Raw genomic sequence first — 27,954 nt, 5'->3', positions numbered from 1 at the left:
CATCTTTCACCAAATATTAGTTTATTTTTGTAATCATACAATCGGTATAATCATAAACTGTTTCCTCTAAAAATATGCTATACATTTGGTATCCTAAATAAATAAAATTTATCCTTAATAAGTAATTACCCCTCCCCGTTTTTGATGCTATGTACAGAATAAAATACCAGTAAAAAAGTTGATACATTTTCACTAAACTTTAGGTGTGTTGCCGCCTTCCTTGTTATGCTGCTTTGTTGAACAGATAAAGTATGTTTGTTATATGTTGTTTATTTTAAACCGCAGCTAAAGCGGACAAATTTTGCTAGATACCAGTAGATAAAACTCGGACGCCACCACTCTTGCATGGAAGGCGCGACAAGCCCGCACTTTGTCGCAAAAGTTCAACTTCTTAAAATTCCTCGCAACTTCCTCTAGTATATATATTTTTTTAACGGTCGCGTCGTCTGTGCAAACTGCCCTACGTACGATTTTTTGCCTCGTGTTGGATACGACACTTGTTCGAAAAAGAGCGTCGACCGTGTTGTATAAAATTGTTCCTGTCGCAACAGACGTACACATTCACCAGACCGAGATGGCTTACATGAGAGAACTGTTCATGGAATATGCGAGCGAGGAATGACCGCTTCACACAATGACTGATACTACACATCATGAACAAATCAAAGCGTAGAGCATGCATCTGGTAAAAAGCGCACGAAAACGCATACAGGCAAGTATGGAGAAATTTGCGTGAACTTTCTTACGAGTAAAACAACATTGAAATGGAAAACACAAATAAAGCGCGAATTACTTCCGCTCTCCGTTTAAAATTGCGCTATTATAGCAAAGTATTGCTAAATAGCTTTCATTTGAAAAAGCATAACAAGAGCTTCATTATTAATTGTCATAACAGGTAACTTCATATCTCATAACATCCCTTGTCTTTCTTGTAGAAAATAGAACTATGTATCCCACAAAACTATACTATATTTCATTTCCTTTGTTGAAAATTCAAGATTACTGAATTCTCAGTAAAAAATATTCTTATTTCATTTGATCTGTCGTAAATCGTGCGTATATTCCCTGAAAAAATGTGCCAGTACGTACAAACGTATGGCTTTTTGCGACTTAGAGAAGCAAGGAATTACTTGTATCTCTAACATAAATACAGCAAAATACTTAATTAAATGCTTGTAAACCAATCTTGAAGTAAGTTTAAAACCAAGTAAAAGAAAAACTTTACAGTCGCTATTAGATTACGTAAGATAGACCCATCAGTCCCTCGTTTTTCTTAGGGAAGTAAAGCAAGCGAACCGCGCGCACGCGAAAACTGCCCATGATCCCGCGAGGAGACGCGACGCGAAGGGAAACAAGAAACTCGCGAGGTTCCCTCGCTTTGCTTTATATCCCTAAAAAATTAGGGACTGCTCGCAGTCTAATATAATTGCACAAGGAATGTATTTTTAAATGATCTGCTTTTTAAATTATCAAGGCTACTGATCCAAACCCGGCAATCACGGCAATCACGCAGCCATGTTGGCCTGGGAATAGCCCGAGTTTTTTTTTTTTTTTTTTTTTTTTGTCTACTTGGCTTTCTTGATGTTAAAAACAAAAATCCCACTCAGTACAAAGTAAACGGAGGTGACGAGAAACAGGATGATGTAGCCGAGGCCAATGTCACACCTCACTTTTTCAAAAATATCCAGAATTATCCCTCCTGTGGGCGTGGCTATAGCTTGGGGCAGGACAAGAGCCTGGAAAACAAAGTGACAATTATTAAGGATAGTGTCTACTTATACCGAAGCATTTTTGTGCGGTTTATGACTATGCGGTAAAAGCAGATCTTAGCAAGGGCTACTGAAATCTAAAAAGAAAGTTGGGGGAATATTTCATACAACAATTGTGAAGTATGAAGTTTTTAACTTCGTTTTTTAACGCTGTATTTTAATATTAGACCTGAACTAGTATTTTCACCTTACCATGAGGTAATGTTTTGCTTAAACTGATGATACCGTCAATCACCAATGATGGTCCATATCGGTGCGACACTACTCGACATGGACGTGACCACTCAAAGAAAAGCTACCGTACAGTACTTTCCTGTGGAGTTGTTAATTAAGATGTACAAGGAGGTCTTGTCTTTTGAGTTTGTAAATGAGAGGGCTAAAAGATAGTCATTGCACAAGACGACCTCACGCAAATCCCATTTAATTACGCAATCCACCGGGAAAACAGTGTAAGAATTTAGATGCTTAAAAACTGAATGAGTAACCTGGTGCCAGACGGCCAAATCCTTGGCTTTTTCCCTGTCATCTGGTAGCACGTCCATTACAAGAGCAAAATCCACAGCACAATAAGCTCCAAACCCCACCCCTGAGAAAACAAAGCATACCATTAACCCCCAAATCATAACTTTGATTTTTCCACTAAGTAGCAGCGGGAAGTCTGTACATTTTATGAAGGAATTCATGGTTTCAAAAGTATTTTGGTCAGGAATGTATTGGCATCTTGTTATTTTTCGTTCACACAAAACTATTAATCAGCAGTATAGGCAGGTTAAACTACGGTGAAAATATGTCTAATGACCTATCTATTAACATGACCACCTTGATGCTACAGCCAAACGTTTTTAGTCAGAGGAAAAGGTGATACAGTAATTTTGTTACTTCTGTTTATCCGACAACTTTGGAGTTGACAATAGCCATTTCCAGTTCCCAACGAACCTATTTATGAAAGCGAGGCTTCGTGCATAGTTTCTGTTATGAAAATTAGTTTTCATATGCAAGCAAAACTAATGGACATAATACAATCCTAAACGTCTCGGACTCTCACTTCAGAAAAAAAAAAACGTTAAAACACAACATTTATCAAAACTAACAAAAGACGTTTCGGCCGAAACCAGTTTTCACAAGAAAAGCTTTACACTTCGCGACGTTTTCGTGACGAGACTCAAAGCAACTTGGAAATGGCCTATTAGTGGAGTTTTCTCGTTTTATTTCTATGCAATCATTTTAAAAAATTCTGATAAAATTTACCAGTGTTACCTTGCATGCTGTAGCGCTGCAATTGGTTTGATTTATTGATATTTTTCTAAGGTTTGAGATTGACTTATTGGGGCTTTTCAGAAGTTTGATAAACTAAGAGCTGGCAAGGATTAATTTGACATCCAGCAAGTGTACTTACCAAAAGTCAAGGCCACAGGCATCGCAGCGTAAAAAGCATATTTTCCCTGCAAGCCAGCCAAGATGACTGCACAGATGCTCATTAATATTGCTTGGAAACAAAGAAAAACACTGTTAATTCCATCCAGTTACAAACATAAATATTACATTAATTAATTTGTTTCATGTAGTGTCGTAAAACCAAAACCAAAGTAATTACTCTGGCCAATCGCAACAGATGTAAACAACGCAACGAGCCAATCAGAATTCGAAGTCAATACATGTAACTGGCGCCAAGCGCGGGAAAACGCGTGCGGCCAAACCACGATTGGTTTTGGTTTGGATTCCCATTGGTTGAGAAAGTGGCGCGAGATTTGTTAACCAATCACAGAGCGCAGTAATGCAAAACCAAAGAAAGCGCGAAATTACTTTCGACACTCAATTGAAAACCGCTCTATTAGTGGTCAGAATTAAAATTAATTGAAGAGCTTGTGGCATAGCCAATACATAGTGCATTTTAGATTTTGCTTTTCGTTGCGATCTGAACTGCACTGTAGGTCGGTTGTGCCCAGAGCCCTTCAATTGGTAGAAGAAAAAGAAAATAACATAGTCACCTGATCCTATAACAAGAGGCTTTCTTCTTCCTAGCCTATCAGAAAGAAATCCTCCTATAACAGAACTAACAAAAAATGGATGGATTATTGGGTGATTTCATAATGATGGCATACTCTTGGAGTATGGCAGGCTGTTGAACAAACCAAGTTGCTTATCTGGGCCAGCAATGACATGTGACTGCAATTTCTACAGCTTCAAACCATCAACATCTGACAAATAACGGTGGCAGGGTGGATGTGGAAAATATTTCGTGGAAAATACACAGGACACCGATGTTTGATCTGGCTTTACCTTAGCTGACCATTGTGTAGCCTGCGAGAGCAGACGCCTTTCCCGCCTCGTGTTTTACCCACTGCAAAACAGCTCTTAAGAAAAGTTGGAAAAAGCGTCTGCTCCTGCAAGCTCACCAATCTGTGAAGTATTGCAAAGAAGCTGTTAACAGGGTCAACTCCTGGTGAAGACTGGTAATAAGATGCTTTAAGGAACACTGTCACGGAGATTTTGCTATACGTTTTGCAAAACTGCTCATATATTTGACAAAAGCATTTCTCTATTAACGGATTTCCACAAGAAAGAACAAATTATAATAAGTTTTATAGTCAGTTTCTCTATAATACACAGGAAAAACTTGAAAAAGTTGGCCAATCTTTTCAAGTTGCAAACCATTTTCATCCTAGCCATCCGCAGCCAAACATAATAAATACTAGTTTCCATGCACTAGCAGGGCTATTGTTAACAAACTGAACCATCACAGTCACTACATCCTCCCATCCACAAACACATGATTCAGCACTATCTTGTTATGGATTGTTGCTAATACAGAATACTCACAATAATGCAGCAGAAAACAACATTGGAAGTAGAAGCATTGCCACACTTCTCTCAGGTGACCAGCAGTTAGGCAAAGTCACCATATCTCCCAGCCAAAACTCCAAAAATCTGTTCAACAAAACAACAGCAAAAAATGTTAGCTAAACATAGGATTAAGATATGGCACTAAGTGTGAAGTGGCAGGCAGTAATGCTACAAACTCGACTGTATAACTGCAATTTCTTGTCAGCTACCATGGTCCAGAATTTATTATTCAACATTCAAATCCCTACGACATGTTGTCAAAAAAGACGAGCTCTCCTATAAAGACCCTGTAGGTTGTCACTTGTAAAAGGATATAGTAAATAATAATATATCAGCAACGCTCAGTACATCTGAATGACATAGAGCTTGTACTTCAACAAGGCAGCTGGCAGTGACAATAACAAGGCACTCCACTAAGGCCCATGTCATGCTACCTGGCTAGTGTACTGAAAACATCATCAGCACTGATCCTAAGTTGTCATTTTATTATTAGTGTGGACACAAGGGTTTTAATAAAGCACTCTGGCCATTCTTACCCAGTCACTGTGGCAACACCTTGCTGCATGAGAAACCTGGTGAGGAACACCCATCTGAAATCTCTCTCTGTTAAACGACAACAAATTAGTTTAACACAACAAGGGTCTTTGAGCGTACAGAACAGTGTAGTTCAGATGAAATGATACATTTAGTTCATTTGAGACTACATTTCAATAGACCTGCACTGACAATTGTATTTTACTCAATTTTGAAAAGAATACTAATCATTGCTGTTATTTTTTTAAATTAATTACATCCATTTTGAAATCCCTGGTGATCCTTGGAATCTGATAGGTCCAAAATGGTGCAATTTATTCCCAAATTGCACCATTTTTTGCTCTAAATGGCATCCTTTCTTTAGCCCATCAAAATGGAAATGAAGTAACACAAATAGAATATTAATATTGACAATGATACTCTGTAATTTCAAAATGGATGTAATTAAATGGTAATTGAACTTTGTGTCGTGCAATTTTGGTCTGAAATCATACTAGTCTTGTGATTTCAAATCAAACTTGCGCTGCGCGCTCGTTTCATTTTGAAATCACGCGTATGATTTCAGACCAAATTGCACTCCACTCAGTTCAATTACCAATATTTATTGTTACTTACTTACTTATTTAATTAATTTTTCCTTGCAGACAGCTTTGGTATAATATTTGCAATATATGCTAATATATGATTGTGCACTCACCTTTCAGTGGCTCCCAGTAAGCTTGAAATACAACCCTCAAAGCTACGTACCAAAAAACAAAACAGTGTTATGGATCTGTCTTTACCTTACTATTCATCAAATAAGTGTAACAATGGAAATTGAAGCAATGCACACAAAATTTCCTCCTCGTTTACTTGTTTATAATTTGTACCAATAGCAGGCTCATTCCAATACATTATGGATTTTCCTGAATAAATATCCCAAGTCTGAGACAAACTGAGTTAAATTTTCTTTTGGGAGGCATTGTTCAAAATTTAAAATCACAAGTCTGAAAAAACATCCATCTCTATTCATCCTTGGGCATCAACTTTTTTTTGCAACAGAGATAAAATAAAAGACTATTAATATTACTATCATCATTATCATCATCATCATCATCATTTGAGTTCATAGGCAAAATGTCACTGTAGTGTAATTTGCATGTGATATTTACCTGTTGCTGAATGAACTGTTTAAACAAATATGTGTTTTCCAGATCCGATTTTAAAGATATAAAACAGCGATTCCTATCATGCATTTGCTATCAAACTAACATCAAAGCTAATACAGAACTCACATATAGGCTTGTGGGTCACTTTAACAGGGGGCTCAGGACAGGAGAACACTGTAAGGACCACACAGATGAAGTACAGGACAGCCACCAATGAATATGTGCCAACTACTCCAATTTTCTACACAAATGAGAAATAGAAAGATACAGGTCCCAATCAATGTTAAAATACTTAGTCAAACAGTTGAATTTCTCTTGACAACGAGCTCTCTCAAGTGGCTTGGCAGATGAGAAGGAATCCAGTGACAATGCTCTGTATTAAAGTGGCAATCTTGATGCATTTATTTCCGGTTCAAAAAATCATTAATAATTCATAAGCCCGTTGACCTATCAAATGGTCGATAAAACATCACGTGCAGTGGTTTTAAAACCCGATAAAACCTCCTCCTTAGTAGTATGCGGTGTTTAATGTTTTTCTTGTATGCTTATTTCCAATGTTCACAAAAGCATCATTGTTATGAATTCTCTGGACACATGCTTCTCCAGGAATGTTTTTGAAGCCAATCAAAAAACTCGCAGGACATGCTTTATTGGGTCTAAGCCGATAAAACACTGCTGCTCGTGTTTTAAACATTACGACAGGCTGAACACTCTTAACTTTACAGTGCATAATTTCCATAAATTATCAGTGTGCAATGTTGAATTTACAGTTTGCATGTTCAACGGATAATTTTACAAACAATAATTTATTGATTTTATTTTGAGTTGACAGTTTAGTTTGTTATCCATTTTATGGTCAATTTATCATTGTTGGTTGACAGCATAACTGTTTATGATATCACCTTATTTATACTCACCGGAAAGAAAAATCCTATGAGAGCTCCGGTGACATTTCCAACTAACGTCATGGCACCCATTACACCAGAGCTGAAGCCTATTATTAATCAGGTTATAATTTTACATTTTATGAATTTTCAAACCTTTCATATTTTAACTTTTATTATTATAATATTATAATATATTATAATAAGATCAAATTTTGATCTTATTTCTTGGTGAATTAAGTTGTAGACTTTAGTTTTCCTTTTGTGCAGGAGACAGGCAATCAGATTTTCAATGTTTCTAAACAACACAATCACCTGCAACTACGATTTCAACCACAAAAGGACATGCGAGGTATTTATAAAATAACGAATTTGAGGTGATTTCTCTTTCAATTAATATCAATAATTCGTCCACACAAACTTGAAAAAGGAAACCATTGCAATTAATAGAGCAATTTAGAATTACATTTACAGCAAACGAAAAATGGCAGAAATGAACATGCAATCATGTTTATCCTTCATTTTGCTGTTCACTGTTTACAGTTTCTCAGTAAAATTTAGTAGTTTTGTATTTGTATCAAAGGCCAGAATTATTTGTAACTGCACTTTTTCTCATCTATGCATTTGTTTTTTGAAGGGAACATAATGTGAATCTCACACTTGCCATTTGCCATGGACGTGATTCAAAACCTCCCTAATATCCTTAAAATGAAACAACAATAGCACAATAAAATAATGTTTAACTGTGGATTTAAGAGACAAGGAAAGTTTTTAATCATTTGACTACGTATAATGTTTAGACTGTAGATTGTATTTCACTCAATAAGGATTCCATGAAGGCATTGAAAATAATAACCTTATTGCTAATGTTTGTTCTTATATGATTTAAGGTGGCACAGGCACTGGTTTACGACATTCTCTGGCACTTGCATTTTAATAGATCAGTCCTTCCACACTTTATCAATTGAAACAACAATTATTTTTTTATATAATCATATGGCACATGTATCAAAGAAATGCTTAATCATTGGTTATTATCAATTGTCAAGATAACAGGTTACCATAGCAACAACATAACCTGTTAAAAAGATTCTTAATTTTAGCTTTAAGTGGACTCCCATTTTTTTAATATTACTTATAAAACTCAGTGTTTTTCAGCATTTTCAGATACAACATTTTGCAAAGTTTCAAAAAATTGTAGGATGGCGTTCAGGGCCACCTTAAATGTTCAAAAATTGAAGGTGGCTCTTAACCTCCAAAAAAGTTGTATTCTGTTTTATTTGCTATTGTTATAATTCGTTAAATAAATACTACCAAAAGATTTTCACTGTTGATGATTTATTTACGGTGCATTAGGTCATAAGAGCAAAGTAATGTTGAGGAGAACAGGAATCACTTGTTGTCAAAATTGCACCAAGCATGATGAACCCTGCTAAAGGAGTCCACGGAACTCTGAGAAGTCAAAGTAATGAAAAACTTTGTAAACTGAAATGAACAGAGTTGTGCAAAGACTTACCTCTTTGAAAAGGTGGTGTCAAATCAGCTATTAAGCCATTGTACGGCACACTCATGATAGAATAACATGCCATAACACACAGATAAAATGCTATGTAAAGACCTGCAGAACAGTAAGTTATTAACTTAAAATAAATATTGTGCAGTTCCAGAAAATACCCATACTCCCCCCACAGAAGGTTTTTTTGTTTTGAAACCCCCCTTCCCCCAGGAAATTCCAGTTTGGCTTCATACTCTGCTTCTAAAATTTTGCCTTCTAGGATCCCCCTCCCCTCCCCCTCCTCCTAGGAATTTCCAATGACCTTCCATGGGGGAGATATGTCCAGAAATGCACACTAATGAGATTCATGAACTGTATGATAGGCATCACAAGGTGTTCCCTAACCTTAATTCTGTCTGGTGTCCCTCAACAGACAATGGTAATTCATTTTGAAGGTTACTTCAAAAATAATTATTAAAAATGATAACAAATTCCCTGTAGATTACAAACAAAAAATACATAGCACCTGGGAAAGTTAAGAAGACTTTTGAGAAAATTATGGGTCCCAGATTATTGATGTTTTCCAATGGTAGTTTTTGATTCTATGAACAATGATTATTATTCCCAGCAAAATTGTCTTATACAGATCTGCCCAGCCTCCTATCTATATGAAATGGTTGACCACCCCTACAGTGTTTCAATTACTTTTTAAAAACAAATGTGTCACGTAAGACATATATCCCATTAAGACCAAGAGCTGCAAAATAAGGTGTAGTTTAGGAGGTATCCCTAATTACGTTACACAATAATTATTTGAAAGTTTTTGAAATATTTTGTTTCTTGTAAAACTGCCCATGATGATAGATGCTAATTTCTGAATAAACACTAGTTTATAGCATTCAAATGGTAGATATTATACACAGGCATATACAGGTTTTATCTACTAATTTGAAAAAAAAAAACTGTTTGTAAGCAAAAAACAATGCTGGCCAACAGTCCTTGGAAAAGCTTTCAAACAATGGTCAATCCAAATACACAGTCAGCGAAGGAAGAAGAAATTATCCAATTATCCAATCAAACTAGGCCAGACGGAGTAAAGAATCTTTGCTTCTATATGTAATCTTTCATCCGCAGTGCATACACATGTTTTGTGGAGTAAATGTTTCTTTAACAAAAACATGGCAACTGGCAAGGTTCTACTTTTGTCATTTTAAGGTTCTTCATTTTGTTACCACTGAGAATACCAACCTATATTCCCCCGTGAATCTTCCTTCTGCATAAGAATACTAAGCAAGAAGCTTTCATCAGATGCACTCGTCAAGTTGTCTTGCGACTGCTCCAACAATGACAGGTTGAAATATGGCAGGCATCGCCGCAACTTTAGATCCATGGAGCACTAAATGAAGAAGTGCAAATCAGAAGAACAAAATTAATGCACATTTAACTTGGAAATTTAATTAAAGCACACTGTAAGAATCCTTGAGGATGTTTGAATTTTGACCAGAAAAAATAATGTTAAATATGGGGAGTGATAGAATAGAAATTTGAAAGGAAATATTTCAGAAATTCTAAACAAAGTTTCACCACTGAAATGTGACACGTCAACCCATTCAATTTGAGGTTAGTTTTCTGATCAAATGAACAGGGCCCTAAGGAAACAGAATTAGACAATTTGTAGGCTCATTATGTCCCATTGCAAACGAATGCGTGAGGAAAAACTAGAGACATTTTGCACAGATGCTGTCATGGGTAACTCAACTTCCTCCAGTAGATTAATTCTTTTAACAAAATATTGCACTTACTGTTACATTTGAAATGTCACTGCAAGAAATAAAAAGAAAATATCCCAGGTTAACAAATGTAAAAAATTTTAAAGAAGCATTGACTATTGTATAACTAAATTATGCATTTAATGCAATAATTTATTACTGCTAATCAAAATGTCGACAAATTTTCAAGTGAGAAAACCCCTCCCTTAATCACCAACTTCAACATGTTAGTTCAAGTCTCTCATTGTAATCTGCTTGCTTTTTTCTATTATCTGTATATTATATATGTATTCATTAGCATTTACTAGTTAATTATACTCCAATTTGCATCTTCCGTAACATTTGCACTTAACAAGGCAGAAGTTTCTGCCAAAACACGTCTGTTAAGTATTGAAATTTATTTGACCAGTCCTTTGTCTTTTTTAAGTACTACTATGATCAAATTTTTACCTCTTGAATTTTAAGGTTTATCACATAGAATTCTAGGAAAGATTAAAAACGCTGTTTACCATTTCTAAATATCTGCATTAAAAAGAAAAAAATTGACTAAAGGCCTATTAAAAATTATGCAACATTTTACCTTTCAATATCTGGAGCACTGAATGCCATACCAAACAGAGCTATACTGCAAGGGAGAAACAACATTTGTATGATATAACATGATATGGTTTGTGACCACATATAAAATTAACAACAAATGCAACCATGCAACATTGCAACTAAAAACAACTAAAATGAATATTAATGAAAGACCAGCCCACCACTGATGCTCAAAGAGTAATATTGACATTCCACAATTATGTTTCACTCCCAGGATTGAAACCTCTGCTCACCACTGTCACTAAACAATGGTTCAAGGATACAAACCTCTGCTCACCACCTTCAGTAAACAAAGGTCTTCATACAAGGTATAACAACTAATTTATTGCATAAAACCTTCAGCTTGGCATGACTTCCCATGGTGCATGAGAAAATGCTTGAAAAGTTTATTTCTCTAATAAGGAAGCTAATCTCCCCTTACAACTTTAAGATTAAAATTCTCCTCACAAAGCTATATCAACATAATATGTATGAGTGCCATGATATTGTAATGAGAACTAAGATTCTGATCAGTCAGACTCCACATACCAAAGTAACACAGTACCACCAAGCATAAGAGGTCTTCGTTTGCCATACTGGGAAACAAGGCGATCACTGAAATTTAACAAAGAACAACAGAGGACTGATACATATTTAATGCTCATGCTATATAAGGAAAACTCCTTTTAATAAAAATACAAATTATGAGAGCTCATTTAAGGTGATTCCGCTGAAAAAGAAGGAGTATTTAAAATTGTCTAAGACTTGGTCCAGTTCATGACTATGTTATGAGCATCACAAAAATGCAATAAAAAATGGGGGTCACCATGCTCGTTTTTGTGCAACCTGGATGGCTATTATAGTAAATAGATGACCCACGAGGTTTATATTAGGAACGCTAGTAATCAGAAAAGGGAACTCCCCTTTCTAGAAAAATTAATTTCTTGCATTAAAATATTGAAGCAGTTCAACAAAATTTACTTTTATTAATCTTACACAAAAAACTATTTTAATTGAACTGGAATAAAGATTATGAAAGAAATTAAAGATTTTGCTGCGTGTGCACGTAAGCAGCACTACCTAAATACGTGCTTTTTAAAGCATTAAAATAAAAATATCTCAAAGTAGAGTATTAAACTTTTCTTTAAATCGCGATATATAGTGGTCAACCGTATGACATTTAAATTGATGCATTAAAAAATGGGGGTCACCGTGCTCGTTTAGAAGAAAAAGACCATTTATTTTCCTGCAGAGCTTAGCCTCAAGGAAATCCCGTAATGTTGTGCGTGCGCGCGCTCGTGCGCGCGCTAAATGACGCGAAAAATTATGCGCAGCAAGGATGCGCAATGCAATTCGATGGAATCACCTTAAAGGTAAACATTGCTGCTCAAATTTTCTTTAATATGTTCTTCTTAATAAAAAGATAATTATATTAAAATAAGGCCCCAAATTCATCATAATGTATAATCAGTCTTCTTATATCCATGGCATTTTCAAAATCTTAGCATGCTTTGAAGACAACAGCACTTATGTAAGGAGTTTATTTCTGTAGGGAGGCCATAAAACCTCAATCAGAACTTTTCACTTTTTGAATCCCACCAAATGAGAAGGGTTTTTCAAAGAAAGGCTAATAAATTAAGAAAGAAAAAAACTAAATAAAGTCAATCTTCTGCATTTTGTTCAAGGAAGTTTAGCTTTTGATTTAGCACTGGAAGTGAGAGGGTTTAGCTGTTCATTAATATGTACATGCATACAAATTATTATTTTTTAACTGACCTTTTCATTCCAACAAGCGGACTTAAGAAAAATGTCACAACTGCGGAGAAATAATAAAAATGACTTTAAGGTCATGTGTAAGATTCAAATGTGCTTTTAATTCCAATTCCATTCCTTCATGGAAGGCAATTCATCACTGATTGCATTGTTGCTACATGCAATAAGAGTCCATTTGAACCTAGCTCTCTCCTGTTTCCTATCATCTCATTGTTTTTCACCCACCTTCTAAAGTTACTGTTGATTTCTTGAACCTAACCCCAACTCAACCCCACCCTACCCCTTTAGGGTTATTTTTGCCTCTGTATAAATACAAAAGTGTGAAATCACACAACTGTGAAATCACGGCAAATGAGAACCTGCTCTTGTCACATTATCTCATCTCGATCAACTTCATACAAGTCACTGCCATTTTAGTAAAAAAACAGGCTTTTATAGGTGCTTAACAATAAATTATTATTAACAAAACCAGCCCAACCTTTTTTCAGGGAACACCTCCATTAAGGAGCACTTCCCTTTGTCCCCACAGTGGACAGTGGACATCCTCTTAATGGAGGTTCCACTGTATCATAGACCACAGTCCTTAACAAAGCAAAGAAGATTTAGCTGTTGACTCACCTGCACCAGCAGCCACCATACCACCCAACACTTGGCCTTTCTTTTCAGAACCAACAAGTGCATACACTTGAGATGGCACCACTGGAAACAAAAACAACAACAACAACAAGAAATTAATTATTATTAGACCAGGCTTTTGACATAATCTAGTAACAAATCACTTTTGATGCATTTATTGGCCAAATTCGGGAATAAAACATGATCAAGTCAACGTTGCTCACAAGCAACAGCTGGCCAGCATGGCTAGAGCTTAACTGAGTCTCTGTGGCATGATGTAGCGACTAAACAAAAAGAACTGCGACCTCCCCCTAGATAGGATGCTAAACCATCACATGGTTACCCCCATCAGTATGTTGTTGGTACCCATTTATACACCAGGGTGAAGAGAGACAATGCAGAGCAAAGTTTTTTGTCTAAGGAAACAATATAATGGCTAAGACCTAAAGCCACCAACATTCAGATCTAATGTTTACACTGCCACACCTCCTCCAGATGGATTAATGAATTGATCTTCACAATCAACTAGCTTTGTAAAATAGTCTCGCTCTAGCAACAAGCTGCCTTCTGGGCAATCACACAACTGATGCTTAACTCTAGTTCCCCAAAGACCATTGAAGTAGCTAGGAGTATTACTACTCTCCCAGGATGTGATTATAATCCTGCTGCAGGGTTACCAGCCCTAGAACACTGTTTTAATTCCCCAATGGTTAATAATTGAACACAACCATGCAGGGACCAAGTTTTAAGCACTGAACTTCAGATTAAAAGTGAAAATCTTACCACACAAACACCATGTCCCTGCTAGTGACGGTGTCAAGTTGCAGGTCATTGCTTTTATTATTCCTGCACTCATTTTAAAGGATTTTGTTTTTCATGGGTTATATATCTTGTCAGAGCTTAGTATTAAACAACATGTTGATACTAATCCTGGTCCATATTGTTTTTCAAAACAGGGATCGTCATTTCACTGTGGTTACAGCTGTATTTCTCACCTTCAACAGACAGAATAAGGTACATCACATTCATGCCAAACCAGGAGATGTTGAGGAAGAACACTGTAGACTTTGAAAGTGGGACTTGACAAGATGTATCCAGTCTAAAAACAGAGTAAAACATTCTTAAAATTAATTGCATATTACATTCATGAGAGAAATGAGCACTGCTTGACACGAGGCTTCTCCGTAAGTCCATCGATTCTTCCAGAGAATATCCCAACCCCCTCATTGACGCTGTTTTGACCAGTTGGAATCACCCACCCCACCCCTCTTGATTTTCCATTTAGTAATACACACATGTACATAGGCTTTATGTGTTCCTTTGAAATTATTGACCACTCACTGATGAAATGTCTGAATTTTCTACAACATTCTCAGTGGCTGATGGAAACTGCTACTTCTTTGGAACTTTCCTATGCTTGTTGCCCTTTAGTTTCAAACTTTACATACCCCCAGTTACCTTCACTGCAGTGGCTGGCTACTCATAACAGTGCTGGTAGTATTTTGTCATGTCTTTCATCCAGTGAGAGAGCACAGAAATTGATTGGGGTGTTATCCAGTTTTACTCAAAATAATGTATCACATCTGGTGTTTACTATTTCAGTAGATTTGTTAGCTTTGTTATAATTTTAAATCCTGGTGAGTTTAATGTTCACTTTTAGAGTCAAGAATATATCACTTTACATTTCCTGCTGTGTTGCATTTTAATGTGGCTAAATAAATAGTTAAGGTAAAGTTAACCTCAAACCAAAGCGCTAGCGGTCAGCCGTTTTTCACCTTGGTGTACATGACCTGTGGGGGCACCCTGACCTGCGGGGGCACCCTGACCTGTGGGGTGATAGAAGGGGATGAACAGCATTTCTCACCATTTGCATTTGCTTTGCTTGAACTGATCTTGGCAGATCATTCAATGCAAATCTTTATGAATTCTGAATCCGTCTCCTCCCTCCCTCTTGGTATGAGGGTGTAGGTGAGAACATTTCAGTACGAAAGTACGATTTTCACTGAATTCCTTTCAGTGCACATGACGGTGCCCATTGGCTGGCTTCTGCAAGGGTGGTTCCTGCTTGCAGGGTTGTCAGGGATACCTTCGTGAACCACGTCAGGCCCCTAAATAACACCTCAGGTACCAGTTTCCAAGCTCATCTATTGATGATGGGTTTAATACAAAAAAATCATGAAAACAACTCAGGCCTACAACTCACTGTTTGTCATTATGGTCATGTTCTTCAGCTCTTCCTTGGTCATCAATTTCCCTGGGATCTGCCCCTGACCCTGCAGAAAGAAAGAATAAAGCTTTAACTGAGTATGTACCCAAAATGAATCAGGATAAATGTTTAACAGCGTTCAGAATTAAAGGAAAACAAACAAAATGCAACAGCATAAGAAACCAGCCAACAGTACTAACTTAAACCTTTGATCATGAGCTCCCCCCCCCCCCCCCCCGCCAATCCCTTTGGATCCTATGTCAATGGTGTGGGTAGTTTGTCCCTGGGGGGTGGGGAAACTCCTGTATTCCTGTACATGAGTACTCATCAGATATTTTGAGACAAACCCCTATTAGATAGTTACCAGAATTTAATTTTGTCAGAGTGGCTGGGGGTTATTTTATATCTCTCTTGACGTGCCACTTTTAACAAGCAGTTATTGTGTTTCTGGTCATATTTCTTTCAGGATTCCTCTGTACTTCTCTTCTCCCTTGTCTTTGCAACCATACAGAGCTGACTCCATTATACTACATTGTTTCAGCACAGCAGCTTTTAGAACGCATAGACATACTTTTTGCATACAGCTAAGTGCTTTTTGGATCCATTTATAGTTGTCGTTCTGACCCATTCCCTCCCCTCCCCCATCTTTTACTGCTAACTCAGTGTGAAGTGCCTGAAGGATTTTATACTTAAGAATTGGTTGATGCTTAGCATGCGTATATCGAGTTATGCATGTACGCGGGAAGTTTGGCGAGCACAAGAGAAACATAAGAGTTGCTTGAGGCATAGCCGAGAGCAACTCTAGCTTCTTGAGTGCTCTCCAAACTTCCCAAGTGCATCCATAACTCGATATATGCACAGCTAAAAGCATGAACCATTATTCTTTTATAACATAGTGAAAATAAAGTAATTAAGCCCTGGAAAACAGGTTTTGTTCCTGATTAATTACAAACGTCTCTCAACGTGCCGTACAAAAACACAAAGGTGAAAGTGGTTTCTCATATCTGTTAATCTTTAAGTTTCATTAAACTACGACAAGCTCTTATAAATGTACATTCTTTTTAGTGTTGTCTCTCTGTAAAGAGTTTCTTATAACATAGAGTGCAGATGCTTTCCCATCTAACTTGCACACATCATCTGATGGAAGTATGTTGAGAAATGCACCATGATGATGCCAGTAGGAATTAGGTAGGAAAGCATGCGTGCAATATTATAAAAGCGGCTTGGGTTGCATGGATTGCTGCTATGGAAGTGGGTGACTGTCTAAGGGCCGACTGGTCACAGTGGAGACCCTGTCATATCCCAGATACCCACCCTCCATACAGCGTGATGCAGTCGTTAACTTTGTAAAACAAATCAAACACAACCATTGTGTACATAAAATTATATATGCACAACTGTTACACTTTACCTCTTCCACAAAATGGTGAGCATGAATAGAGTTTGATTTGCAAAGTGTACACATAATTTATGTATGGGGCTGTGCAGAAATCTTCACATGTCATCCTTGTAATTTTGAAGTTAACAAATCTTTTGCTCAATTAGCTCCTTGAACCAGGTCAGCTTGTGCAAACAGCCACTCTTGATAAAAGAGAGGGAGTCTGATTCTACCGTCCAAACCACGATGACACAAACATTAATCTTTCATCGATTAGAATCGATTGCAAGCATCGAGTTGCTGAGAATGACAACTACTGCCGTTTAAGCAATATGCAATACGGTAGCAAGAACGCAGTGTATGTGTTTTCGACAGTATGATCAGGAAATTATCTACCGTAGGCGTAGTTGAATAAGCTAACTTCAGACTTTCAGAAGCGCAAAACCCATTCGCGCCATTGCCTGAGGCTGGTTAAACAAACTATAGGTAAATTATTTCTTAAGAGTTCTTCATTCGTTCAAGTAAATCACCTTTTTCTTGGGCTGTTTCCTCCATCTCTAGGTCATTCCCCGAGCTGAGAAGGGACAGAACTCAAAAGTCATGACAACAATACTATTGATCAAACAATTCGATTCGGCCTATTCATAAACAACTCAAAATTGGACAATCGACGGAAGTATACAAATCGCAACTGAATAGCAGCCTACCTTGATGCCATTCTGGTTAAATATCGCTATGAATGCATCCTATCACTTATATTAGAAGAATACAAAGAATAAGCAATTATTCAGGGCATTTTCCACGCCTAAAAGGACACTTTCCTACTCTCCTTGCCACATCAGATCATCGCCATGTTGACAAACTGACATCACGACGTCATCCCCAGTCCTTTAACGCCATTGTAGGCACGCAGTTCGTGCATGAGGAGAGAAATGACAGGCTAAAGTTTCCCGCCCTAGGAAGAAACTAAGCAATCTTAAGACAGTCAGCTGTCCGGCCACTTACACGGCAAAGAGGCGGCTTTTATCCCGGGTAAGCCACTGTAATTAGACAAAACACCATGGGTTTGTCCACATATTCCTGCCAAAATTATTGTTAAACGAAACCAGAAAGTCTCCTTGCAGATATTCAAAATTTCGTTGCAAGTAATCTAGAAGAGAGCGTGACTCTTTTCTTTTTTAATTTTCAAATGCATTTGCACTGCACTATTCATAGCACCTCAGACAAGAGGAATGTGACAAAACTTATACATTGTTAACTAAGGGATTCTTTATTTTTGTTCACGGCAATTTGAATTGGAGGTTGGATCGGTCGTGGCAGGGGACTGGGAATCTTCAGACCTCTCGCAGCTATCTCCCCTTTTCTTTCTAATTCATCGTACAAGCCAGGAAATATAAAAACGGTTTTCCAGTGAGTGGCACTACTCCGTGATTAAGTTAATCCGAAAAATACATCTTGAAACAAACAGGAAGTAGCTTTTGCCTCAATCCGTTCAACTGAGAAAGACGAAACGGATTCACAACTGACCCGAAGTATGTTTGCATTCACTGCGAAATATATATGCGATATGAAGTCATTTTCTGTTCCTCGTATTGGTAGTTCGTGATGTTTTATAGCTCAAAAAAAAAAAAAAAAGAAAGCATTGTGCAAATGGAAGCCACGAAGGAAGCAGTTAGTGGTGCAATCAAACTGATCCAGCGATCAATGTACATTTGATTAACCAACTGTCTACAGAGCTGATGGTCTCAGTTGCTTGGACCGTGGCCCTGAGAGCCAATAGAGCTGCGTCCAACAAGATTGGAGATTCTAATGAGCTGCATGTTATTTGCTTGAACCAAACCATTGCTTTTTTCCTGCGTTCCTGTTCTAGTTGTTCTTCGTTTCCCTCAACTGAGCACGCGTCTATAAACCTACTGATAAGCCTTATGTTGAGATTACTAGACGGCAGAGAATCCCACTCTTGTGACTTTTTTATTACCGCCGTTCTCGGTAAATAAGTTCATCAACAGGATGATCATACAATTTTCTACCGGTGCTTCTCAGAGGATCCAATCCACAATACTCTACAATGAAGTCGGTGTTCAAAGCCCGATTAAGCTAATCCTGCATTAATGTGAAGTTTGATTCGAGTTTAAATAATTATCAATAAACGTTTTTTCAAGACTTTTGCCCTTTAGTTTTGACTTAAACTTATCTTTACCTCTATATTAAGAATACGCATGGACAAACATTTTTAACGAGCAAGATGAAAACCTCCGCTTTCGCCCAGGGGCCCGTTTCTACTTTCCGGGCCCGATGAGTATCTTTGGTGATAAATGTTTCTTAACAGAAGTCAATTTTGTTAGCTTTGAATACTCAATTTTAAAATCTTACAATTCTATGAAAACATTGGCCAAGAACCATGTCTGTAATCACTGTGTGATCTGCGAAAAAACATTTAAAAATATACTTATCGGGCCTGGTAAGTTACCGGGACTTTTGAGAAACGGGCCCTTGGTTACCCATGACACCGATTAATTTCCGCGCGTTCTCATTGGACAAAACACGTCACGTGGTACAAAATCGGACGGCGGTTATCAAACGATAATAGTCGCCCCATTTTTTTTCGACGAGAAAAACAAAGAAAGAACGTCACAGGTTTAGGTCTTAGTTGTCGTAATCGAATCATAGTTTAATAAAAACTAATTAACTTGCATTTATTTTGTCCACAACCGCGTCTACAATCACACCGTGGCCACCAATGGCTGTAAGTGTTTTGTCTTTTCCACAGTAAGCGCGCGCGCGTTTAAAAAACTAATGGCAAGGATAAGAACCAAATAAACCCCTCTTCGAATTGCTGGTGCTTCGAATAGTAATGCGCTCGGCCAAAGATTGTTCTCAAAATTTGACAGTTTCCCTCGAGGTTTTGCTTGTCGGCCAACTGTTCATTTGTTGAACAATCTTTCAGCCTTAGGTATTACCCTCCCTCAATACCTTTGAATTCGTAGAAGAAATCATAGTTTCTCGAACCATCCTGACATGCGCAGAACGTACGCGCTGTAAAAAAGGAGGCAACCGCCCTCTAGTGACGAGTGCGAGGTAAAAACAGACATCACAATCATATAAGTAATGGGCCTTTTGCACTGACTGGTCTCATGGTACAAAATCCACCATACTGGATGGCAAAAGAATGTAGTAGATTCGAACACAAAGGAATTCCAACCTGTCAAGCTTGACTTTCCTTTGTTCCTTTGCTCTTTGTTCCCAGTGGAGGATGCCACGCTTTTTTGCCATCCAGTATGGCGGATTTCTACCATGTGACCAGTTAGTGCAAAAAGCCCATCCAGTGGTCCTGCACGGGAACAATAGTTTTGACCAATTTCCTCATCTTGTAGCTGTCACAGTATTGCTCGGGCGAAAAATGTCGCGGGAGGACTGAGGGCTAAATTTCGGTTACCGTCTGGAGACGAACACAGAACACAGACAACAAGTTGTGCAATGTTTTTAAGTTTTCATACAAAAATGAAAATATAGCTTCGACAGTCTTTTATACTTCAGACTGATCGACAAGATTCCATGCTTACTTGGAATTCAGTAAAATTTACAATGATTTTAAAAATCGGTATTTCTCATGTACTATCTCATTCGACTCGCCACTCACGGCACTCGCAATCAATGGGTGACAATTTACTTTTTAAAAAATCTATTCCTAACGTTTGTAGAAAGCTCTGAAATTTAATGCCCTAGCGTCTTAATCGTCATTGAAATATTCAACTGCAATCGAGAATTACTCTGCTTCTGTAGTCATGGAACATGGAATGTCAAGCGACTAGTTTCTAGTCAAACTGGGCCCAGTTGCTCGAAGCTTGGTTAAATACCATAACAACCTATAGGTTTTAATACCTCTTAACCAATGGTTAGCACTAACCATGCTTCGAGCAACTCAGCCCTGACTGTTTCAAAGAGAATGCATTCATTCAAATTCTTTTGATGACCTCTTGACATCTCTTTGTTGGTTGCCCCAATGTTCGGCCAATCAAAAGCGTCCTCGTCAAAAAGTGCGCGCGTACCAAAACCTCGCACGTGCGGTCGCGCCCGTGCCAACAGCTTGCCCGTGCGGTTGTTTGTACATCACTGGCTGCAAAGTTTGGAAACCAACACAAAGTAAGTCAACAGTATTAATCAAAAGCAGCAACAGTTCGACGTCGCTTCAAACCCAAGAGTCGGTTTGTGGACCTTCAGTTCCTTGCAATTGATACTTTTTCTTTTTGCTTTTATCTACTTGAGCGTATTGTGGTTCTTCTTGTGGCGGTTTACCGTCGTACGCCGGTGGTAAAACTTGAATACCGCCGCTACGCTCGAGATCAGGACGACGATCAATCTCCCGATAACCTCCCATATCTTCCATTTCCACCTCTTCCCGTTCATCTCTCGGCGCCCATCGTCGTCGAGCGTCATCGTCGGCTTCGTACCCATCTACGGCAAACCTCTGGGGAGGAACGCTCGGTTCAGGTTCGTATCGTCGAGGTGCGGGAATCGAAGTTTCGTCGGATTGTATCGGTCGAGGCTCTCGGTTGGAAGCCGGAGGAGGTTGTTGTCTCCCACGTGGTATCGTTATATCTTCGTAAGGGCGCGGCGTTGGAGGCACATGGCCAAACTCGTCGCCCATTTCTTTGGTAAATTCCCATCCTTCTTTCTTGAGCGAGGTTCGAAGAGGCGCTAAATTCCACATTGTTATTAAAACCTGTCAAAACACAAACAAAAAAGCACTGTTAGATGGGAGCATTCCCGTAAAAAAAAAAACAACAACAAGAACAAGGTGAATACAAGTTAAATATTGGTGTAATTGCTCACTAATGTATTGTGTAAAATTCCTAATATTTCACGTGGGCTTGCATTCATTAAAAGGGATTTTTGGAAGGCTTGTTTGCGGGGGAAGAGCCGGCGGGTTGAGACTGAATTTTAACGTTCAAAATTAGTTGGGTTCGACACTATAATCACTCCATAGGCTTAGATTCGCAAGGGATTATAATCCAAAGGATATAATCGTCTGAGATTTAGTGGATCATATTTGGGAGGAGAAAGGGAGATGCCTCTCCAATTTTGCGGCACTCACAATTTGCCCTCTAAACCACGCGCTGTTGAGTCCCTTCGTTTCGTAAAATGATTAACGGAAATAAATAAAAATAGAACATTTTCCGTTCTTGAGCTTTCAGCTAGTTTTCCAAGTGCTTTCCGCCAATCAAAAAGCCAACAACCCGTAGGAAAACAAAAACAAAAAAGATGTTCTCTATATCGACACTGGACCATCTAAATAACGGTTAATTGCGCGAAACAATTATTCGCAAACAAAAATTCGCCGCGATCGGCGTATAAAATCGCCAGGTGTGTCTCTGGCTTAAGCTAGCAGCAAAGTATGTTGCCAGCCTTGTGGTTGGTATTTTTCAGAGTCATTACCTGATTAGCTGTCTTAACAATCTTGGGAGAGTACCTATCTCTGGACTTTGCTATCGGAATAATCTTTTTAACTCCACCAACATTACGGACGTGTCTAGGAGAGAAGTTAAAAGAAAAAACGTTTTAACCTAGCGTTTACGTCGCTGCTGACTGACAATTCTAACGGAAAATCAAGAACTACAACGTTTTACATAAGATGGCGCACATGGTGTCAGCTTGAAACACATAAAACTTGCACTACGCGCAATTAGCTAAAAACCATTTACTGATAAGTAATAGAACGAAAGTTAAACCGAATAAGTGCATTTAGACTAATATTTAGGCAATAAATGCAAGGAAACGGTGGTTTGTTTCAGTAATATTTCGATATAATTCTATATCATCGTCAGACTAGGTGACAATGCGGTAGCTAAAGTTTAAATACTAAAAGGGTGGTAAATTAGCATCAAAAGGCACGTGAGAATGAAATAAGTACAAAACAAAAAGAGAAAAACTGTCATGAAAATAAGCAGAGTTCTCTGCTGGCCTTCGAGCCATTGTTCTCATGACAGTTCAGGAAAACCCGCATCAGGCGAGAAAAGCGACCCGAATGGCCATGTTTCCACATATATATTTTTGTTTTCAAAACTTTCACTTGCGTAACCGTTTCACTTTAAACGGGGAACATTCTTTACTATTTCGAGCCATTAATCTACTGCCTGTGAAAGCTTTAACAACCTTAAACTAGCCTGTATCAATCTAAAATACTCTTATTTAATCACCACTAACTTGAACGGCCTGCACTAACGTATGATCAACCTAACCTAACAATTTGTAACGACCTTAACACAAACGCGCAGGGCTTACGTTGCATTCTCAACTCTGCTGTACCCCACCCAATGAATGGTGCACAATCACCCACTCTTCTCAAACCTGTTTTAACTTGCCTAACCTGTTCTAATCGATGCAGATCTCACCTTGCATTTTCAATACTCTTATTCACCACATGATGAATGGTGCACAATCACTCAATCACTCCCGGTTTTCAAAACTGTTTTTACTTGTACCTAACCTGTTTTAACTTGTACTTAACCTGTTTTAACTTGCGCTAACCTGTTCTAACCTGTTCTAATCAATACACGTCTCACCTTGCATTTTCAATACTCTTATTCACCACCTGATAAATGGCGCACAATCACTCAATCATCCGCAGTTTTCAAAACTGTTTTAACTTGTACTAAACCTGTTTTAACTTGCGCTCACCTGTTCTAACCTGTTCTCATTGATGCACGTCTCACCTTCCATTTTGCAATACTCTTATTCGGCGCCTAACCTGTTTTAACTTGTACTAAACCTGTTTTAACTTGCGCTAACCTGTTCTAATTGATGCACGTCTCACCTTGCATTCTCAATGCTCTTATTCACCACCTGATGAATGGCGCACAGTATGGCGCCAACAGTGTTCTCCTCTACTCTGGCATTCGGGGTCAGAGGATCGGGAAGACGATGAACAAGATCCTTCATGGCGTATTTACCTGCATAAAAACAAACAAAATAGCACCTCCTCAAACGCGTCAGCCTATGCTACAAGCAAGCAAGCAAGCATCCTTTTCTATTCAGGGGTTCGTCTCTCAAAACGCCCAAAAAGTGTTCCTTCTCCCACGGAGAAGGGTAAAGCGACTTCCCTAAAAACGACTGCATGGGAGGCTAGTGAATAAGCATCATAAAAATCATTGATAATCGAGGGTTACAAACCTATAAGATCCTTGTTCCTAGGATCAATGGCAAGATTCCTAAGCGCTGTGGCCACAGCTCTAACCACAGGATCATAGTTCATTCGTAAAAGTTCCACTAAGATGGGAAGGCCTTTCTCTTTCCGCACTGCGGAACGGACCACCATAGACCACTAAAACAGGAATAAAAAAACATCATTATTGCATCTACTTGTAAGAATCTTGTCACCCGTTTATCGTGAGTCATGTCTGGTTCTACAATCGTGGACAAACCTCGTGAAGAAAACTGCGAATTTTGCGGATATATTTCAATCTACCTTAAAGAAAACACCGCCTGGAAAGTACCAAAAGTACCAAACCTTCACTCCCGCCTCCCCCTAACTCAATGTTGCTTTCAAAGCCGGACGATGACCCAGCCTTTTTTTCAGCGGCAGAACAACACTGATGACGGGGAGAGGAGGCTGTGTTGTTGACGTATCATTGTAGCGCTTGAATTTGGAGATTGACTGAGCGTTTTTTAACCCTTTCGTCCACGATTGTAGCAAAGAAGAGGCGCGAAGAAGGAGGCCAAGAGAATCCATTTTCACGTGACCTTAATTTATTGGATAGGTAAAAACGATACGAGAACTCTAGCCTTAACAAAAACAAATGGATAACGGTATTATTTTCTTAAGAAACTGCGGTGCTGTGTCGGTGGGGAGTGGAAACGAATGTTTGATTGTTTTGGCCTCTGTGAAGAGATTCGAGTGCTGACAATTCGAGTGTTAGCCTTTCGTCAGAGTGAATCAAGGAAATGGGGGTTGTATATGTTTATATAGTGAGAAGTGGAGCTACGCTATTGGTGGGAGCATGGTTACGTGGAAATTTAGTCCAATGAAAAGCGTTCGTTGATTCCGTGGGGGTTAAGAGTACCGATTTGGAAGATGAATTTTTGTTCTACATTGCGGTTTTCTGCGTTACCGTGATGTAGAGAAATTGCACAGACTACAACGTATTTGTAGGATTGGTTCGCCGAAAAACACTTTGTAACATTTGCGACCAATTAAACAAAGGAGACGTTAGAAAACGGATGAAAGTTTCTGAGAGATGAGAATAGCCCATACTTACCCGCCAGCCGCAGGCTGTCAGATTGTGTAGAGCACCCGCTGACCCTTCTAACGTCTCCGGATTGGAAGCTTCCGCCATTATTGACAAGTACGACTTGACTATATCCGGTTGCCATAGTAACTCTACACCCTCTACTGGTTCCTTCCTTATTTGGGGCTGGTCCGTTTCTCGGACAATTCCTTTCTTTTTCTTCTTCGATCCCGTCCCGCAACCCGCCATGCAACCAGGATCGGGTTTCTCGGGTTCTTTACGGGTTAATTCGGTTGTAGGAGCGTCCACGTATCTTTCTCTGTCAACTTCGTTTTCAAGGCGATATGATAAATTGCGAAGGATACAAATGGAGTTTTCTACAGACTGGAAAGAGCATGTAACATTAGTCTTCGTTGATTAATTTTTGCAGCCTTGGGAGTATTTTCCCCACGACAATCTGAGATTGCTTTCCCCTCAAGAAAACACTGAACAAAATCTGAGTATTCGTAAATGAAAAGTACTGTTTGACAAAACTTGCCCTTTAAAAAGTCATTTGGAGAAACGGTTTTGGACGATAATCGGGACAAAACTGTATAGCTGTATAGTGACACCACCACCACTTGTTCTCCAACCAGAACGAATGTATTTTCCACTGGTATTTCGAGCTCTTCGTTTTTTGTTCTTGTTCACACCCTGATTCTATCCTTGATTAATTATAGTTTGCTGCGCCCCTTATTGCTGATCGAGCCTATTTAGACTATCGCTTCGTCATTCTCGTCCTCATTGTCTTTAAAATATACCTTATTATCGATATCATTCTTGCCAATGGGCGCTTTTATGATCCAAACAAAAGAGTCCACAAGTCCCTCGCAGTCCCTCATGACTCGTCTCGCCTCGGGTCCCGCAGAGGACACGTTTCTAAGGACACCGCTGGCATTGCGGAACACGGTCGACCATTTGATTGATGGGATAGGCGCGTTGCTCTGGGCAGCGGTTTTCGTCCAACCGGAGTACGGTATAATGATAATAGTAATTAGAACTATTAAGCAGATTTCGATGATACGGAGTTTTAAATCCTGTGAAATAAAAATCAAGGACAAAGTTGCTTATTAGAGAGCCGTGCACTGTCTAAAATTCAGAAGTCTAAACTGGGGAGGTGATCAATGTAGGGAAGTATAGCTTTTGACTCACACTCATTCCTCCTCCGTCCTAACTGGTACACGACGTCTTCACAGGAAAACACGATCGTCGACAAATAAAGCGGCTGATAACACACATTCATTAAATGTCTAGTAAGGTGGTTTTCCTCTTTTCTAAACACAAGGGCCCGAGGGCCTGTAGTTCGAATCCACTACCATAGCGAGCTTCCAAAGAGTTCTAACCCTTATCAATTTTTTTTGCCACTGTCCTTCTTCTTTCGCCCTGGCTTTGCTACTTCAAGGATATCTCGATCTAATTTTGCCAGTTCTTTAATTTGAGATAAAACGCGACTTGAAAGTACTTACTTCACAAGAGGAAAGGTTCCATAAAACTCCAAGCACCACTTCTTTGACCTGAGATAAATAATAAGTCAAGCAATTAGCAAAACAGGCATTTTGACTAATGAAACGTTTTATACCAGTAGTACACCATCAAAGATAACCTTTGATTTCGATAATAAACTTATACTTATTTTTATACATATTTTTTTAGATATCAGCAGGGTTCACTCTAGAGTACGGCTTTGCGGGATTTCCGCAATTCAAAAATAAACGCCGCATAAGATTTACGTTGGCGCGGCAAATGAGGCGCACAAAAGTGTGTCCAAGGATAAGTCCTTATTTCCGAAATGAAGCATTGGAAAACATCACCGACGATACGATTGATATTACCGCCGCTCTATACTCTGAAATTTATACCCTCTTACTGTCTCAATTGCCTTTCTCTTCTTCGTTTGTTTCTGAGTTCGTATTCTGCACTTTCTTCAGTTGCTTCCGAATAGATTGCACAAAGAAGTTCAAATATCTTTTTTGTCTCCCTTCTTGAAAAGGTCCCCCTAAAATTACAGAACGGTGCACACTCTACCCTCATTGGCCAATTTCTAGAATAAACCCTGTATCAGGTGACATATGTATCCTCACCTCATCCTTTCTAGTTCTTTTTAACAGTCTAATCAAAGCTTCAATACCATAACACTCGGCAATTGCAAGCTGAAAAAGAGAAAGTAGTAAGTTAGTCAGTAGTTAGTGCATGATGTAATACTTTTTATTTAAATTGTCATTTATCACTATATTCCTTTTTGCTCATATTATTTACTTTAGGGGACCTACTCGATTAGTTTTTTTTTAGCTATTTGGGTGTCCCAAAATTCACACAACTAACATGTATTCAATTTTTTTCTTGTTTTCTTTCTTGAAAACAGCCTGTTGATGGGCTCCATTTTTCAAACATTTATACTACTTCTACGTGTCCCAAGCTAGGGCCCATACAGGGGAGAGGGGTTTTTGATCCACAAAAAATATCCATGTTGATACTGGGGTTGACTGGGTTTGTTGCACAAAACTACTTGCCTTGTTCTCGTCCCTTGATTTGCTGAATGATAAATTCCTCAAGCAAGCCGCAGCTGATCGATGAACTTCTTCTAATTCATGATCGAGCAGTCGAACTAAAATGGCAATCCCACCAAGCTCACTGTATAAAACAACAACAATCAGAGATATAAATAATAAGTGAAAGACCTGTAATAACAATTACAC

At 38.5% G+C, this 27,954-nt stretch overlaps 2 protein-coding genes across 5 annotated transcripts in view; both read right to left on the bottom strand.

The window, feature by feature from the left end:
- Positions 1 to 4: 4 nt before the first annotated feature.
- On the bottom strand, positions 5 to 17,852 carry LOC146456752 (uncharacterized). Of its 2 annotated transcripts, XM_085093169.1 has the most exons (21): positions 17,702 to 17,852; positions 17,525 to 17,568; positions 15,614 to 15,683; positions 14,406 to 14,509; positions 13,414 to 13,494; positions 12,799 to 12,838; positions 11,572 to 11,637; positions 11,024 to 11,068; positions 10,477 to 10,495; positions 9,923 to 10,070; positions 8,696 to 8,797; positions 7,213 to 7,289; positions 6,422 to 6,536; positions 5,845 to 5,886; positions 5,150 to 5,216; positions 4,590 to 4,697; positions 3,758 to 3,822; positions 3,166 to 3,255; positions 2,255 to 2,355; positions 1,565 to 1,736; positions 1,505 to 1,522 (listed from the first exon to the last, which is right to left on the bottom strand). In XM_085093169.1, the coding sequence occupies exons 1-20, from the start codon at positions 17,710 to 17,712 to the stop codon at positions 1,566 to 1,568; spliced, it is 1,566 nt and encodes a 521-aa protein (XP_084949295.1). In that variant the 5' UTR covers positions 17,713 to 17,852; the 3' UTR covers positions 1,505 to 1,522; position 1,565. The 2 variants fall into 2 exon arrangements, with proteins under 2 accessions (XP_084949294.1, XP_084949295.1); XM_085093168.1 differs by having other exon boundaries at positions 5 to 1,736.
- Positions 17,853 to 20,836: 2,984 nt separating this feature from the next.
- Positions 20,837 to 27,954, bottom strand: part of LOC146456751 (uncharacterized) — a 37,485-nt gene continuing 30,367 nt past the window's right edge. For all 3 annotated transcript variants that reach the window (XM_085092587.1, XM_085092588.1, XM_085092586.1), the window contains 9 exons: positions 27,769 to 27,889; positions 27,340 to 27,408; positions 26,725 to 26,772; positions 26,020 to 26,295; positions 25,250 to 25,603; positions 24,165 to 24,315; positions 23,809 to 23,944; positions 22,431 to 22,524; positions 20,837 to 21,717 (listed from right to left, as the gene is read on the bottom strand). In XM_085092587.1, the coding sequence (XP_084948713.1) occupies positions 21,184 to 21,717; positions 22,431 to 22,524; positions 23,809 to 23,944; positions 24,165 to 24,315; positions 25,250 to 25,603; positions 26,020 to 26,295; positions 26,725 to 26,772; positions 27,340 to 27,408; positions 27,769 to 27,889 (1,783 nt within the window). In that variant the 3' untranslated portion in view covers positions 20,837 to 21,183. The remainder of the gene's footprint in view (positions 21,718 to 22,430; positions 22,525 to 23,808; positions 23,945 to 24,164; positions 24,316 to 25,249; positions 25,604 to 26,019; positions 26,296 to 26,724; positions 26,773 to 27,339; positions 27,409 to 27,768; positions 27,890 to 27,954) is intronic.

Source organism: Pavona decussata, unplaced genomic scaffold (assembly GCF_977016875.1).
Source record: "Pavona decussata unplaced genomic scaffold, jaPavDecu1.1 SCAFFOLD_254, whole genome shotgun sequence".
Taxonomy (NCBI): Eukaryota; Metazoa; Cnidaria; class Anthozoa; order Scleractinia; family Agariciidae; genus Pavona; species Pavona decussata.
This window is presented reverse-complemented; position numbering and strand designations above follow the sequence as displayed.